This window comes from Esox lucius, chromosome 17 (genome assembly GCF_011004845.1).
Source record: "Esox lucius isolate fEsoLuc1 chromosome 17, fEsoLuc1.pri, whole genome shotgun sequence".
Classification (NCBI taxonomy): Eukaryota; Metazoa; Chordata; class Actinopteri; order Esociformes; family Esocidae; genus Esox; species Esox lucius.
In genome coordinates this window covers 17,270,873-17,287,747 of record NC_047585.1, presented here as the reverse complement: position 1 = coordinate 17,287,747, position 16,875 = coordinate 17,270,873, and the positions used below count along the sequence as shown (strand labels likewise).

Below are 16,875 nucleotides of genomic sequence, written 5' to 3'. Positions count from 1 at the left end.
TTTCACAAATGTCATTGCCATTTTAAGACTTGATACATACATTTATGCTCATAAGTTGGCATACCCTGGCAGAAATTGTGAAATTTTGGCATTGATTTTGAAAATATGACTGATCATGCAAAATGTATGGATAGTGATCATATGAAGCCATTTATTATCACAGTTGTTTGGCTCCTTTTTAAGTCCTAATGATAACAGAAATCACCCAAATGGCCCTGATCAAAAGTTTACATACCCTTGAATGTTTGGCCTTGTTACAGACACACAACGTGACAAACAGGAATTAAAATGGGAATTAAAGGTGAATTTCCCACACCTATAGCTTTTTAAATTGCAATTAGTGTCTGTGAATAAATAGTCAATATGTTTGTTAGCTCTCACATGAATGTACAGAGTAGGCTAGATACTGAGCCATGGGGAGCAGAAAAGAACAGTCAAAAGACCTGCGTAACAAGGTAATGGAACTTTATAAAGATGGAAAAGAATATAAAAAAATATCCAAGATGGTGTGGTTGCTTCAAGGAGCACAATACGAGGATATTTGAACAAAAATGAGCTGCATGGTCGAGTTGCCAGAAAGAATCCTTTACTGCACCAATGCCTCAAAAAAGCCCAGTTACGATATGCCAGAAAACACCTTGGCAGGCCTCACAGCTTCTGGCACACTGTAATTTGGAGAGACGAGACCAAAATAGATCTTTATGGTCACAACCATGAACGCTCTGTTTGGAGAGGGGTCAACAAGGACTATAGTGAACAGAATACCATCCCCACTGTGAAGCGTGGTGGTGGCTCACTGATGTTTTGGGGGTGTGTGAGCTATTAAGGAAAATTGATGGCAAGATGAATGCGGCATGTCATCAGACAATTTGCATTCTTCTGCATGAAAGTTGCCCATGGGACGCTCTTGGACTTTTCAGCACAACAATGACCCAAAGCACAAGGCCAAGTTGACCTTCCAGTGGTTACAGCAGAAAAAGCTGAAGGTTCTGGAGTGGCCATCATAGTCTCCTGACCTTAATATCATCAAGCCACTCTGGGGAGATCTCAAACGTGCGGTTCATGCAAGATGACCAAAGACTTTGCCTGACCTGGATGCATTTTGCAAAGAAGAATGGGCAACTATACCACCTGGAAGAATTCGAAGCCTCACAGACAACTATTACATAAGACTGCATGGTGTCATTGATGCTAAAGGGGGCAATACACAATATTAAGAACTAAGGGTATGCAGACTTTTGAGTTCATTTTTTTCTTTGTTGCAATGTTTTGTTTTATGATTGTGCCATTCTGTTATGACCTACAGTTGAATGTGAATCCCATAAGAAATAAAAGTGTTTTGCGTGCTCACTCACATTTTCTTTACAAATGGTACATATTACCAATTCTCCAAGGGTATGCAAGCTTTTGAGCACAACTGTAAATCCTGTTTATAAGCCTGTTTGGTTGGTCTGTAAAGGAATGTGTTCTCCTCCGGTACCTTCTCATAAGGGATCTGCAGTAACTCCAGAACCACACTGTGGGCCCCCATGTTTCTCAGCAGTCGCTGCTGTTGCTTCTTATTCTTTCTCCCAGACTGTCCCTCTTGGACACACAGCTTACTGAGCCGCAGCAGGATCTGGACACACAAAGGTGTGACTTTTACATATCTGACAACTGACAGCATCTAAAAGGGTGAAGACAATGACTCTTCACGTCGTGGGATGAATAAGAACTTAAGATGGTACCTCCTTCATAACCCTGTAGTTGTAACTGCTGGTGCTTTCCTCCTTTTTGTCAGAGCCGCCTGACTCCACCTGGGCATGGACACAATCAGGAGAAGGTTGAAGAGAGAGCCTTCAGGTGTACACTATAGTAGCCACGAAGAAACACTACCTTCAGGTGTACACTACAGTAATAATTGAGAAACATAACCTTCAGATATACACTACAGTAATCCATTGAGAAACATAACCTTCAGGTGTACACTACAGTAACCATGGAGTAACACTACCATTAGGTGTACACTACAGTAACCATGGAGAAACATAACCTTCAGGTGTACACTACAGTAACCATTGAATAACACTCCCTACAGGTATACACAACAGTAACCATAGAGGGACACCACCTTCTTTTTATGGTCAGACTCTGAGGGTCCGTCCCCTCCATCATCGTCCCCTTGCCTCTTGTAGACCCACAGCTCTGACTTCTCAACGATGGAGCGCAGCTGGTCCAGATCCGATTTGATCTGCTTGTAGTTGTCCACATCTTGGCTGGTCACCAAGAGTTGGACCTAAGCCAAGGGGAATCTCTGAGTTTAGTTCAATATCTCAGCAAAACCAAACTGAATTTTATTCCAACAATGGGTACTCGATAACCGATACAGTGATACTGTGGAACTGTGTGTTCTGATGGTTAGAAGGGGTTGGTTTCATTGGGGATCTACCTGTTTGAAAGCCATGAGGACCTCCTGCCTCTGGCTAAAGTGTCTGAAGAGCAGGTGGAGGGCCCCAGACACCAGGGGAGGGTAGTCATGCATGGTCAGGTGGAGCAGGACCCTCAAGAAGGTCCGACCGCCGTGGTCATCCAGATCCAGCGGGGTGTTCTCCTCGCTGCAGGACAACCAAGCTCAGACACTGGGCTTCTCTGATAAAACTAAAATCTCTATGAATACAGTGTTATTACGGACCGTGACATTGCTTTGTCTCAAGGTAAAATGAGAGGGTTTACCTCCCTCCAAAGATGGCTTCAGCCTGCTCCTCAATGTTCTCAAAATCTAGAGCCCCTGACAAAACAAAGAAAGCGTTGACATGTGAAGTCCTTTTGACGGCTACATTTGAGAGACCAATCCAGAGCGCAGATGTCTAAGAATTGATGACATGAAAAAAGGGCAAGGCTTCAGTTTTCAGTCAGCTGACCTGTCACATTATTTCCATCCGGACTAGATGAAGAGCCATCACCCTGAGGGTTGCTCTCATCAAACTCCCTCTTAAATATACACAGCAAGCAGGATATCCTGTAATCCAGCCGCACATTCAGAATGAACTGTAGGGCAGGAACACATCAGTTAGTTAATAACAACATTCATACTTAGAACAAGATGCCCCTTAATCTACACGTGGTTGAACTGCTGCTTGATATCAAAGCCAAGCTATTTGAACATAGCATCAGCCAATTAACATGAAAGGCCAGAGGACAGACGAAGGGGTCACCTGGAGGATCTCGATGATCTTGAGCTTAGTGTCCATCACCATGATGTCCTCCCTCTCCGGCTCCACCTGGGTCTTCACTGCTCCCTCCTCCGGCTGGTGAGTCGGTGTGATGGGGAGGAAGCCTCCTCCTCTGAGGACAACCTGAGTCATGAGCTCCCCCACTCCGTGGATGGACTTCATCACATTACTGCCTGCGGACACACACACACACACAAAACTTAAAGAAGTCCAAAAGACAGACCGACAGTCACACAGGTAACAGACAGACAGCAGGGTGGTGTTCACCTTGTTTTTCCTCTCCTTTCTCCAGCTTGTTAATGGGGTATGCGGTGCTGACATGAACGCAGTCCAAGATGTTAAGCAAGATCTTAGTCAGTCGCAGCAGGTCGCTGAAGTTGTAGAAGCCAAAGTAAATAAGGTTCCTCGCCAGGTTCACCACCTTTAAGTTAAATAAAACCAGAAGCAACTTTATTCTCTGTATCGTTATTATGCCCTCAAGGTCAAGTTCACAGGTTCGACGTTCAATCAGGGAAATGTACCTCAAAGGTGAGCTTGTTTTTCTCTCTGTCGTCGAAAGGGATGTTCTGAGCCACCACAGACATCAGGTAGTTCTCCACAAAGTCCATGGTGAGACAGAACCTCTCCTTGACCTCGTCCCTGGTTGTCCCATCATTGTCGTAGCTTAGAAAAGGAGAGAACATGCTTGTCTAAGGCTCAGAGGGGCTGGAGGTTTGAAAGTAAATGGTTTTGTTTTTAATCTTTTCTTGTTTTGGGGGGCTCTTGGGTAGTGGGAGCAATTTCACTTCCAATGTGAAGGTACATCTTAAAATAAATAAAAAAGGTAGCCTATAGTTGAGCTCTGTAATGTATAACATACAGAACCAGTCAAAAGTTTGAACACACAAAGTTTTGAACACACAAACATGCACCTCACTCACTCGTCAATGGCAATCTTGGAGGGTATCTCGGACCAGAGTCGGGCATACTTGACCGGCGTGACCTGTTCCTGGGGGTCGCGGTCCACATGCATGTGCAGCATCATGCGACAGAAGGAAGCACGGAGGTCGTAGGGCAGATCTTCATCAGACATGCAGCGCAGGATCAGGTCCACGTCCAGCTGACCTGAGATCTTATTGATGGCCAAGTACTGCCGGTCCAGACACATCCGGGCAAAGAGGTTCAGCTGGTACCTGATGGGGGAAGGAGAACTGAGACATTTGGACAGGACACTGGAAGGCCACAGTACATGGACAATTAAAACACTGTCCGTGCTTCTACATACCTGTAGTTTCCAAATACGCACTGAGAATACGCTTCCGAAAGTAAGTGTTTGAAATTAGAAATTAAGCTAAAATTCAGACACAACGATTAATATGAACAATTCTAGATTTCAGAAACCTATTGTCTTATTTTCAGCGCTGGCCCTAGCCTTTTGGGGGCCCTAAGCAAAATGTGATTTGGGGTCCTCTCTCCCCTAGTGGTCTGGGGCTCAGTAGCAGTCCGGGGCCCCCTGGCGGTCGGGGGCCCTAAGTGGCCACTTATGTCTTGGGCCGGCCAAGCTTATTCTAATAATGAATTTGTCTTTAATAGATTAAGTAGCATTTTCTTACCACATTGGCAGATTTCTTTAATTTCAAGCTGTTTTTTTTATTATTTCTTAGATAGTGTCATATCAGCCACTAGCCAACCCTAGGTCATCTGATTGGCTGACCTGTAGTAGCTGATCACCTCCTGGTCTTCCTTCTGGCCCTCCTTGGCATCCTGGGCCAGTTCTCTGATACTCTTGCTCCGGACCTCCTTGTTGTTGTCCCTCCAGAAGAGCCACACCTCCTCCTCGTCCTCCTCTGTCTCTATGGGAGTCTCCCCGATCGTTACAGACTCGATCTCAAAGCGTGACAGCACTAACCTGATTAATAAGAAAATACTAAATCTTGAAAATGTTCATAATCAACAACATTAGTAATAGCAGCACTTCAGCCAAGCCAAGTTAAAATGCCTCAATATAACTTTTATGCACATGCATCCACCCCTGTTCATTGTTAAAGTGCTAGTAACAATCAGAATACCCTTAATCATCAATTAAATGTGCTCACACTGACAATTTTACTTGTATTAGAGCCGCTAGAGGTAGAACAGAGTACACAAAATCCACACAACATTGACCCACAAATAAAAACAATGAGCAGCGAGTATATAGTACACATAGAAAAACAGTTGAGGTACACATTAACAGTACAGGTTTAGTACATCTATCTGCAGGGAGATGCACAAAGTAGAGCTGCTGGTTAGTTAACAGTATTGAGAGGTGGACTGATGCGCTGAGCAGTCTTATAGGTCTCTGTGGGACAAATGAGGGGCCACACCAATGGGGAACGAACGTGTTCAGGCGGCATGATTCTTTGCTTGAAGTAGACCTGCGTCATAACAAGGTGGTTTACTTAGTCTCGATGAGGATGTCTCCATTGGAAGGGTCCAGCACAGCGTTACATATGAGTTCCTGAGTCACTGGAATGGACTTGTTCATGGACACGCACAGATCAGACAGGTAGTCCAGAAACCTGGAGACGAGGGTCAAAGACAAGGTCACGGTCAGTATACAGGCCTAGCTGCCTGGGACAGGGCCTACACCCAGACGCTAACCATGAGCCACACTACACACACCTTATTCAAGCAAACTGACTGTGTGCTGCAGGAAACAAATGGCTACAGTCCCAGCCCCCCTCCCAGCTCCATGCTCCAGTAAAAGCCCCCTTTATTCAGGCCCTTGGATTAGCGTGGTTCTCATATCGCCAGCAGCCCAAGACATGATTGAAGCTAGACAGCGCTAATGACAGCAATTAGCTCCAGTGCCAGGGTCCAGCACAATCCCATCCTCTATTAACCTCACGCATACATCTGAATACATCTACATAAGCTATGTTCTCTGGCTGCCGCTGCACAAACACGCCTCCACCCAAACTAGTCACAAACCACCTTCTGAATCAGGCCCAAGGCAGGCCCCCATGATGTCGGCCATCAAGATCTCACCTTGGCTCCCGGTTTTTCCTGACCAGGGTGACGAAGGTGTCAATCTCGGCAGCCGTGATGTGTTTTTCCAGGAGCTTGCGGTTGTTGTGTAGCAGGGCCGTTATCGTGTCCTCGGCCAGAACGTCATAGCCTATCTGTTTCTGCATGAAGCGGAACTGCTTAGCTATGTACTCCTGCAGAGGGGGGAGTCAGTAAGAGTCAGCACAATTTTAGACATTTAGCTGGCAAACTTTTGCACACAAATTCATCATCACCCCGTCCAGTTGTGTCTACAGACCTGGTTCTTCCTGTAGTCTTGTTGGGAGTGGCGTAATACCCGGTAACATAGCCGACAGATGTGCCTGAAAGGGGCATGTCGTTGGTCACCAAGCTCCTCCAATCGCAGCATGGGTCCATCTCCGCTGTCCGTAAATGGGGCTTGAAGAAGTTTAAATATCTGAAGAGAGAAATCCGTTAGTATCTGAAAGTGACAACGCGGAGGTCAACACGGACAGTAAATGCGGGGAATAACTTGCTGACGTTGCACCTGTTTGAGGATGTTCTGTTCCCTCATGAGCTTCTGTCTCTCCCGGTTGGGCTTGTTGACCATGATCTCCAGCACATCCTGGCCACTGTTGGGGATGTCACACACGAAGAACACCAGGTCCTCCAGAAGCTTAGTGACAAACCTAGAGACCAGGTAGACGGGATCAGGGAGGTAGGAATGGTTCTACTGACATCCAAGGTAAAACCAACTCCTACAGACAGCCTCTCCAGAGAGACAAGCCAGAAACAGTGTCATTGGAAAAATAACAGCTAGTAAAACCACAAGGCTATCAACAATCTCCTAAAATGACTGTCAACCATAATTTACAATAATGTAATGCACTTGGTCAAAGGCCAACTGCTGGCATCTGATCAGAATATCAAACAGAAACTTTACCTCCTCTCGTTCTGTGTTATAGTGCCCTTCTCCAGTTTGCCAGCAATGGAAGCCAATACTTTACTGGCATCATTTGCCAAGTCTAAATCTCTGACTTCTGCTGGCGGGACAGGCACTATGGCAAAGGCCTCTTTGTCTTCTTTAACTGCTGATGTGCCAATCTAAACGAGTGTGTAAAACAAACGTTCAATAAATTGATTTTACAGGACTGACCAAAGGTCACAGGCAGTTTTCCTTCCCGGGGCCACTCACCCGTAACATGACAGGCTTCTCCTCTTCCTTGTCGATGGGGTTGTTGGTACTGTGGACCCATGTGTTGGTGCAGAGGTGTCTGAGCCTGACAAACGAGTTCCTGAGGGAACAGGACAAAGTCACTCAGGGGACCGTTCCAAGGAACACAAGAACAGTCCAATGTACTAGTCTACGTCCACTACAATTGTATTTCATATCGAACACACTGTTTTTGTGTGATAACGTGTGATCTTTTTGTCAACCATACTGTTTGCTGAAGTGTTTGATAATACTGGGAAATTTGCCTGGCGACTCATACTGAATTAGCCTGTGTCTGTATCGTTTGCTACATAATTCAGTCTGGGACTGTTTCAACCAAAGTTTGTGGTCAAATCAAAATGACGGATGTTGTACAACACTAAGCTTTAAGCGATTGTATAATGGAGTTTATAATCGGTTCTGGCTGTAACTCAACCAATTTGTTTCTGGGTTAAAATCAGACAGTCTGGAGCATTTTTCTATTTTGAGAAATTGTCTGGGAAGATAAAAAATAAGTAACTTAAATGTAAAATAATTTGGCAAGGAGTGTGCGTTGCCAGTCGACAGAGGAAGGCCTGGTGAGTATACTGCATTATCACACCTGCAGCTAACAGTGCAATTGCTGTTATGCTGTAAATTTGAACGTGAAAAAAGCAGTCCTATTACATGAACAAAGCCTTGTAAAGATTCATTATTCAGATTCTGCCTTTGATGCAAGTGCTCACTAATCTACAACCATACAATGTCACTCATATGGTCAAAGATGGCGGGCTCACGTGTGAATTTCACAACAGCCATAATCTACATTATAACAGAAGTGTAATTGCTCTGTTTGACAAATGTAAAACATTACTGTGGATTTGTGTTAGAGCAGGCTTTAACAGTTGGGGGTGTGAAAAAATCCTCAAACAAGTGGATGCACATCTAGTTCCAACATGTCAATAGTGTTTTTGTGCCAACAATAAGGGTTCAATTTGGGTCACAACCATGCTGCTTGGAGAGTACCAACTAAAATAATTCTGTCGTAAATCTAGGTGTTCTGTTGGAACCTGCATTCTGACTTTGAATAGCATTCTTATGACATGAGTAATCACAATCAACTACACGGCTCAAAAAAATTAAGTGAACCCTTAAATCACACATCGGGTCTCAATGAACTAAATATATTAAAGATCAAAATCTTTACTGTACATTGTATAATTTGTTGAGAAAAAGGGCATGATTCAAACTCACACCGAAAATCAAAGTAAACAATTGAAATCACAGGCTGTTCCAACTTGCATGAATTTCATCACAGCAACTCATAATGTGACTCCCACGTGCCTGTATGCACTCCCGACAACGTCTGGGCATGCTCCTGATGAGATGGTAGATGGTGTCCTGGGAGATCTCTTCCCAGACCTGGATCAGGGTATCAGTGAGCTCCTGGACAGTCTGTGGTGCTACTCGGCAGCTTCGGATGCACTGATACATAACGTCCCAGAGGTTCTCAATTGGATTCATGTCTGGAGAATGTGAGGGCCAGTCAATGGCATCAATGCCTTCAACATCCAGGAGCTGCCTATTCACTCTGGCTATGAGGCCAGGCATTGTCCTGCACCAGAAGGAAACCAGGGCCCACCGCACCAGCTGCACCAAGTTCTGACGATGGGTCCCGGTACCAACCGTCAGGGTACCATTGGCTAGTACGTGGAGGTGTGTGCAACCCTCCAAGACTTTGCCTCTCTAGACAATCACTGACCCACTGCCAAACTGGTCATGCTGGAAGACGGTGCAGGCGGCATAACCTTCACCACTGCGTCTCCAGTCTCTGACGTCTGTAACATACAGTGGATATAAAAAGTCTACACACCCCTGTGAAAATGCCAGGTTTTTGTCATGTAAAAGAATGAGACAAAGATAAATAATGTCAGAACTTTTAGTGTGACCTATAATGTGAACTATTCATTTGAAAAACAAACTGAAATCTTCGAGCGGGAAAAATTAAAACCTTACAATAACCTGGTTGCATAAGTGTGCACACCCTCTTATATCTGGGGATGTGGCTGTGTTCAGAATTAACCAATCACATTCAAACTCATGTTAAATAGACATTTTCTTAGTTGCATCTCAGAGCAAAAGCCAAAGCATCAGAGGGATCTCATTGTTGAAAGGTATCAGTCAGGAGAAAGGTACAAAATAATTTAGATATACCACGGAAAACAGTGAAGACAGTCATCATCAAGTGGAGACATTATGGCACAACAGAGACATTACCAAGAACTGGACGTCCCTCCAAAGTTGATGAAAAGATGAGAAGAAAACTGGTCAGGGAGGCTTCCAAGAGGACTACAGCAACATTAAAGGAACTGGAGGAATTTCTGGCATTCTGGCTGTGTGCTACACATGACAACAATCCCCCGTATTCTTCATATGAATGGGCTATGGGGTAGGGTGGCAAGATGGAAGCCTTTTCTTACAAAGAAAAACATTCAAGCCCGGCTGAAGTTTGCAAAAACAAACATCAAGTCCCCCAAAAGCATGTGAGAAAATGTGTTATGGTCTGATGAAACCAAGGTTGAACGTTTTGGCCATAATTCCAAAAGGTATGTTTGGCGCAAAAGCAACACTGCACATCTTCCAAAGAACACCATACCCACAGTGAAGCATGGTGGTGGCAGCATCATGCTTTGGAGTGGTTTTTCTTCAGCTGGAACCGGGGCCATAGCCAGGGTGGAGGGAATTATGAACAGTTCCAAATACCAGGCAATTTTGGCACAAAACCTTTACCGTTCACCGTTCAGCACAACAACGACCCAAAGCACACATCCAATTCCACAAAAGCATGGCTTCACCAAAAGAAGATTAACATTTTTGATTGGCCCAGCCAGAGCCCACACCTGAATCCAATTGAACATCTGTGGGATGATCTGAAGAGGGCTGTGCACAGGAGATGTCCTCTCAATCTGACAGATTTGGAGCGCTTCAGCAAAGAGGAGTGGGCAAATATTGCCACGTCAAGATGTGCCATGCTAATAGACTTCTACCCAAAAAGACTGAGTGCTGTAATAAAATCAAAAGGTGCTTCAACAAAGTTTTAGTTTAAGGGTGTGCACACTTATGCAACCAGGTTATTGTGAGTTTTTTTTTCTCCCTCAAAGATTTTAGTTTGTTATTCAATTGAATTGTTCATGTTTTAGGTCACATTAAAAGTGGAAATAAGTTCTGACATGATTTGTCTCATTCTTTTACATCACAAGAACCTGGCATTTTAATTGGGGTGTGTAGACTTTTTATATCCACTGTAAGCTCAGTGTGAACCTGTTCTCATCTGTGAAGACAACAGGGCGCCAATGGCGGCCTCTGGTGAATGCCAATCATGACTGCACAGTGCTGGGCTGTGAGCACAGGTCCCACTAGAGAACGTTGGGCCCTCATGCCCCCCTTATGGAGTCTGTTTCTGACAGTTTTAGTCATCATATTTATTCCAGAGTCAGCAAAATAAATGCCTATACATGATTTAAATACACTAGATGACTAATAGGAGAGCAGGCATCTTGTTACTTTGTATTGCCTTCCAAAAATATTTGGAAACAACCTAAAGACAAATGATATTATGTAAGCTAAACAAATATTTTTTTTTTTTACAATTGCTTGTTACAGTCCCTGATACAAAAATAAATGGATACATAAACACATAAACGTTTTGAAACAATTCAAACACTGTAAAATTCATGTCCTTCTTCAGAACTAAAAAGTTGCATGTCTTTAACAGTCTTGAATATTGTCGTGCAAACTGGATTTCACATGCACAGATGAGTGAAAATGCCATTGTTTCATTTCCCCCCATAAATGCAGATTACATCAAACATTTTATTATACATGAAATAACAGTTTATCAATCTACAAAAGTCATGTCTTAAAATAAAAAGAATAGGCTGTGAACTTCACACGTTTCAAACACACTATAAAAACCAAGAAGTTAAATGTGACCCTAATTCACAAATAGGAACACCACATGACATAGGAACAACACATGAACATGCTCACATATGCATCAAAACCCACACAAAGATGGGACAAAAGATCAGAAACGCAACACGACCACAGTGCGTGCATACAATATCCCCTTGGGTTTGACAGAGCAAAACCTGCAGCTAAAGAGTCAATGGAGACAGTCACAGCCCACATCTCCTCACTGAAGCACAGAGAGATTTAGAAACAGAATGGCAAGATTCGCAGAGAGGGAGAATTCCAGCTATTCCGTGTTAACCTTATGTGCCTGCTAATGGTAACAATCAATAATAATCAATCAACCTAAAATTGAAACAAAACACTGGTCGGGTCTACATTTGTGTCTTCTGTGGCCAAAGGCCTGGTATTCTTGGCCTGGCTGCGCAATGGCCAGACAGGCTAACAGGATCACCTTTATGTCCCCCATGCGCTCACACTAATGATTCAAACCTAGCCTGCCTGCAACCAGGGCAACAGGGGTTACTTCAGGTAGTGACAGAGGGAGGGGCGGAGGGAGGCGATGAAGAAGGGGAGGAGGGAGCTGGCAAAAAGGAGAAAGCGGACAGGCATGTGCCTGAACACCTGACATAATGTGGGCTCTGACATCACGGGAAGAGGCCCTGGCCTTATCTGATTTCGGTCTGCTGCCAGAATTCACCACACTATTGGTATTTGAGCCAAAACACCCCTGTCCCACATGAGGCAGTCACTCTGTGAAGAAGAAGGAAAACAGCCCAGGCCCAACCTTGAAATGCTGTGTCAGCAATCTGATACATCTTGGCTAACACAGAGACTTTTGACACTACAGATAGCAACAAAAGCAACAACAAAACAATTTGCTTTAAGGTGCATAGAACAAACTACAAGTATTCTGATGGTGACACTTTGGGCTCTGTGTTCTGGCTCTTAGAATTGTAAATGATACAACAGAGTTAAAGTGCTGACTGTCAGCTTTAATGTATAATATCATCTGAGACGTAGCCAAAACATAAGGCCAAAATAAACTGTTAGCTGAAGAAAGAACACATAAGTGAGATCAGCAATGCCAAACAACCTGGTAGACCAAAGAAGACAACTTTAAAATCCCCAGTTGATACTTTCAATGGTGAAGAAAACTCAATAGATCAGGGACACTCTCCATAGCTGTGTCAAAGACTATACGTAGAAGAAGACACCAGCAGAACTTCTGAGGGTAACACCACCTAATGGAAACCACTAATATGCCTCAGGAACTACATACTGTAGTCAGGTTACAGTTAACAAGAAATCAGACAAGCCTAGTTCATTTACACAATAACTATAAATAATAGCAATAAAGGCGACAATATCTAACTTTTTCATCAAGTGAAAAGACGTGAGAATCGTGGAATTTACCAGAAATAATTAATAAATGTCGTTGCTCTCAATAGATTCAAACTGTCGTCTGGGCAGATAAGACAAAGATCCAAATTTACCAGAGTAATGAAAAGAGGAAAGAGACTTAGCCATGATCCCAAATACAGGTCTTGGCCTGTGTTTAGCTGCACCTTGAAGCGGCACACTTGTCTTCATTGATGATGGGATCTGCAGACAGCAGTGGCAGAATTGATTCTGAAGTGTACAGAAACATTTTGTCTAGAGATATAACCAGCAGCCTGTACACTCTGTCCACTCACGCTGTTCCATCATGTACCAGGACGATAACCCCAAAACACACATTCACATTAGTAGTTCAGTCATTTAGCAGACACTGTCATCTTGTGAAAATTACAGTCACTCCTAGCTACTGTAACAAAGGGGATTGAAATCAATATCCCGATCTGAATCCAACTGAGCTTGTGATTCACTTGCTGAATACAAGACTGAATATAAAAAGACCCAGAAACATGCAAGAACTGAAGCCAAAGTACAAGCCTGGCAGAACATCACCAGTGAAGATACAGAGCGTCTGGTGATGTCAATAGTTCACAGACGTCTGGCAGTCATTACATGAAACCAAGTAGTAAACATGGCTATTGTACATAATGTTCATCTGTCTAAATTGATTCAGTACTCTGAGATGGGGGACTACAGTACAAGCTGACAGTCTGTACGTTAACACCATAGTCACTGCACCATTCGAAATCCAAAGTGCTGGTAAACAAACAAGCAATAGGTAACCACTCCAATACGTTTGGATTTCACAGTAACTTAAAGCGCCACTTATTCACATGGCCTGGTGCCCGTGAAACAGTGTACGGTAAGGAGCCGATAATTTCCCATGTATTTGGCAGTAACATATTACTTTACAGGAAATATGCCTTCCAGATGATGTTATATTTACTGTGTGGAGGCGGATGGATGGTTATTGGAACATCTGGCTTCTGCATTCAGTTATTTGATCACGGCATGTTGCAACATATTCTGCTTCTCCGGATCCCCCCGGCACTGTTGCAGTCTGCTCCTTCGCCATGGCTTCCTGCTTCAGACCGGGACTTTCCTGGCTATCATTAGCTAGAACAAACAAACTGGATTCCCATTCCCTCCTACGACACTCACGTGCGCACTCACTTGCTCACAAACACACTAATACACACAGGCGCACATTTGCGTGAAGGGTATGCTGTGTTCCGGAATCACCTCAGTAAGCCCTTGGCAGATGGGAAATCGACTGAAGTTGTGAAGAGCGGCAGCGTCAACAGTTGTTTCATGTTTCGTGGTGGGTGGCGTAAACGCTACAAATGAAGGACATGTCTCACGTCTGCCCACTCCTTCCCCAGACCCCAACTAACCCCGGACTCTGAAATAACGAGAGCCCTAAAGTGATGTTTCAGGAATTGTTGATTTAGACCAGGCTGACTGAAGATGTGATGGAAGGCAGATATAGAGGGCTGCGTTTGTGCGGAGGTATTTGATAATTGGCTTTGTACCTGGGCACTAGCGAGTCCCCTCCTCTCAGGGTGGTTGGGTCCAGCTCAAAGATGGAGGAGATATCCATGCCATCCGGAACGGACACAAGCTGGTACATGACCCTCTCCTGGGGTGTCCGCAGACGGGCCCGCAGAGCCTCATGGTCCGAGTCCAGCTGGGGGGGGTGGTACAGTTCGGAAACAGTTAGAGAGTTTCATTTGCAGTGCAATGCAGTGGTATTACTGTGACTGTAGGATTCGCTCTATGCATTTCCTCCAGTCTGTTTATAGTTAGACTTATGCACGATGACAACTTAATCACTGCTCAATCAGTTCATCATAATGACAGGTTAAAACACTGCAACATTTTTGGGTTTCTATCCAACATGTATTTAGCATTGTGATAATATTGGGATAATGAGCTTCCTTTTCCTCCACAGCAAATACACCCACTCATCTCTCCTTTTATTAGCCATACCCATCAGTGCCAATCACAGGGCTGAGCAGGAGGTTAGATTTGGATCAGTCACACTATCTCAGAGATCTTTTCCACTTTTGGAAGAGATTACTTGTTGGTGACTCATCCAATCAAATTGACTGATCTACATTTTTAACTCAATTCCAATTCAATAATGCATTTCGAAATTACTTAGGAGGCTAAATGGATAGACATTTCCTGGGTTTTTTTATGAAAGCAAAACATGAATTAAAGGAAACTGAACCAAACCACAGACAGACAGACCCCCAATGTTCCCCCAGAAGATAATGGTCTGTCATGCTTCCTCCATAGACTCTGTATAATGTCACCAGCCACCTTGGTGTGGTGCCGCCATCCAGAGGTGACTTCAAACCATACAGAGAGTATGGAATGGTGATATCCAGTGGTGATCTAACACATTTATTGCAATTTGTAACTTGATGCTCTCATTTCAGAACACGGAGAAAAAGCATCAGATGACATGGCAACAGATGAAGTTTTTCATGAGATCTATTCAGACACGACGTAGACAACAACCGCGGTCTGAATTAAGGGACCAGAATTAGGGTCAGACAAAGATTCGGTTTAGTTAGTTCTCCTCAAAGTCAGAGCTTGATATCAAAATATAGGGAACGAATCCCACAATTCCCGAATGACGTTGTTGCAAGGACAAAACACCAGGAAAGGCACAGTACCTGGAAGTTAAAGGGAACAAAATCCACCACCTGGAGAAGAGAACAAGATCCACCACAGAGTTTAGATGAGCAGCAGGGAGTAGGGGGTGGGACAGAGCAGACAGACAGGAAGAAGAGATATGCAGTAGTGGGGTCTGGGTGACTTACTGAGGAGCGGGGCTCAGGACATTCTTCCACATAGTCGGGGTTCACCTGAAAATATACCAACAACCACAATTGGATAATTAAGTCCTACACACGGGGAAGTGAGTTGAACTACACAGGTGCAACTTATATTTAATCAAGCCATGCCACTGAGACTCATAAATCACACTGCGAAGAACTCAAGAGATGATTGCACTCATCACACTGGCAGGTATGAATCAAAGGAGCCATGCAAGTCGTCGTCTGGTAGACTAGCATGGCCTTTTAATCAGTGTGAGGACTCACCTCAGCCGCCAGGTAGGAGCCTGTGGCCAGGTGTTTAAACCGGAACAGGCTGTTCCAGTATCCGGCCCCGCCCCGACAAGGGTCATGATGGACTACCTGATGGAAGGATGCAAAACCTGACAGCATGAGAACCAGAGTCTGGACAGCATCTGGACCAGCATAAAACTAACCACGTACAAAGGTATTGCATAACCTTGTCCTTAATGTTAGTGTGACGGTGTTCCATTAAACTCCCAGTCCCTTGCTCACCTCCACTTCCCACAATGCCTTGCTACTAGTGGCAGAGGTGGCAGACTGTCGCCCGGTAGTTCTGAGAAAAACATATTCCTTCTTCTTGAAGTCATCACACGTCAGGAACTTCTCTTGCTCTGCATGGAATAGCCGAACAACATCCCCCTGACAACACACACAAACAATAAAATGGGGAAGGACAAACCTTTAATGTATTGTTTCTGACATTCAATCAACTAACTAGAGTAAAACGGGAAGATCAGCCTTCTAGTATATTGTGTCTGGCATTCACTCAGCTAATCACATTGAAATGTGGAACGACAGCCCCGTAGTATATTGTGTCTGACATTCATTCATCTAATTACAGTAAAATGTGGAACGACAGCCCTGTAGTATATTGTGTCTGGCATTCACTCAGCTAATCACATTGAAATGTGGAACGACAGCCCTGTAGTATATTGTGTCTGACATTCATTCATCTAATTACAGTAAAATGTGGAACGACAGCCCTGTAGTATATTGTGTCTGACATTCATTCATCTAATTACAGTAAAATGTGGAACGACAGCCCTGTAGTATATTGTGTCTGACATTCATTCATCTAATTACAGTAAACTGTGGAACGACAGCCCTGTAGTATATTGTTCCTGACATTCATTCATCTAATCACTGTAAAATGTGGAACGACAGCCCTGTAGTATATTGTGTCTGACATTCATTCATCTAATCACAGTAAAATGTGGAATGACAGCCCTGTAGTATGTTGTGT

The 16,875-nt window shown here is 44.0% G+C and overlaps 1 protein-coding gene across 20 annotated transcripts in view; it reads right to left on the bottom strand.

Moving 5' to 3' along the window:
* The window catches only part of itpr1b (inositol 1,4,5-trisphosphate receptor, type 1b), a 111,762-nt gene that overhangs the window by 74,874 nt on the left and 20,013 nt on the right, over positions 1 to 16,875 (bottom strand). For 14 of the 20 annotated variants that reach the window (XM_034287516.1, XM_034287513.1, XM_034287512.1 and 11 more), the window contains exons 9-30: positions 16,125 to 16,271; positions 15,876 to 15,971; positions 15,594 to 15,638; positions 15,447 to 15,476; positions 14,295 to 14,449; positions 7,396 to 7,495; positions 7,144 to 7,304; positions 6,748 to 6,889; positions 6,499 to 6,657; positions 6,222 to 6,394; positions 5,633 to 5,752; positions 4,906 to 5,100; positions 4,133 to 4,384; positions 3,734 to 3,875; positions 3,480 to 3,633; positions 3,195 to 3,385; positions 2,901 to 3,027; positions 2,713 to 2,767; positions 2,429 to 2,594; positions 2,111 to 2,275; positions 1,728 to 1,796; positions 1,481 to 1,618 (exon numbers count right to left, since the gene is read on the bottom strand). In XM_034287516.1, the coding sequence (XP_034143407.1) occupies positions 1,481 to 1,618; positions 1,728 to 1,796; positions 2,111 to 2,275; positions 2,429 to 2,594; positions 2,713 to 2,767; positions 2,901 to 3,027; positions 3,195 to 3,385; positions 3,480 to 3,633; positions 3,734 to 3,875; positions 4,133 to 4,384; positions 4,906 to 5,100; positions 5,633 to 5,752; positions 6,222 to 6,394; positions 6,499 to 6,657; positions 6,748 to 6,889; positions 7,144 to 7,304; positions 7,396 to 7,495; positions 14,295 to 14,449; positions 15,447 to 15,476; positions 15,594 to 15,638; positions 15,876 to 15,971; positions 16,125 to 16,271 (2,982 nt within the window). Of the gene's footprint in view, positions 1 to 1,480; positions 1,619 to 1,727; positions 1,797 to 2,110; positions 2,276 to 2,428; positions 2,595 to 2,712; positions 2,768 to 2,900; positions 3,028 to 3,194; positions 3,386 to 3,479; positions 3,634 to 3,733; positions 3,876 to 4,132; positions 4,385 to 4,905; positions 5,101 to 5,632; positions 5,753 to 6,221; positions 6,395 to 6,498; positions 6,658 to 6,747; positions 6,890 to 7,143; positions 7,305 to 7,395; positions 7,496 to 13,708; positions 13,900 to 14,294; positions 14,450 to 15,446; positions 15,477 to 15,593; positions 15,639 to 15,875; positions 15,972 to 16,124; positions 16,272 to 16,875 lie in introns of those variants that run through there. The other 6 variants (XM_010882051.5, XM_034287514.1, XM_010882052.5 and 3 more) reach the window with 2 other exon arrangements.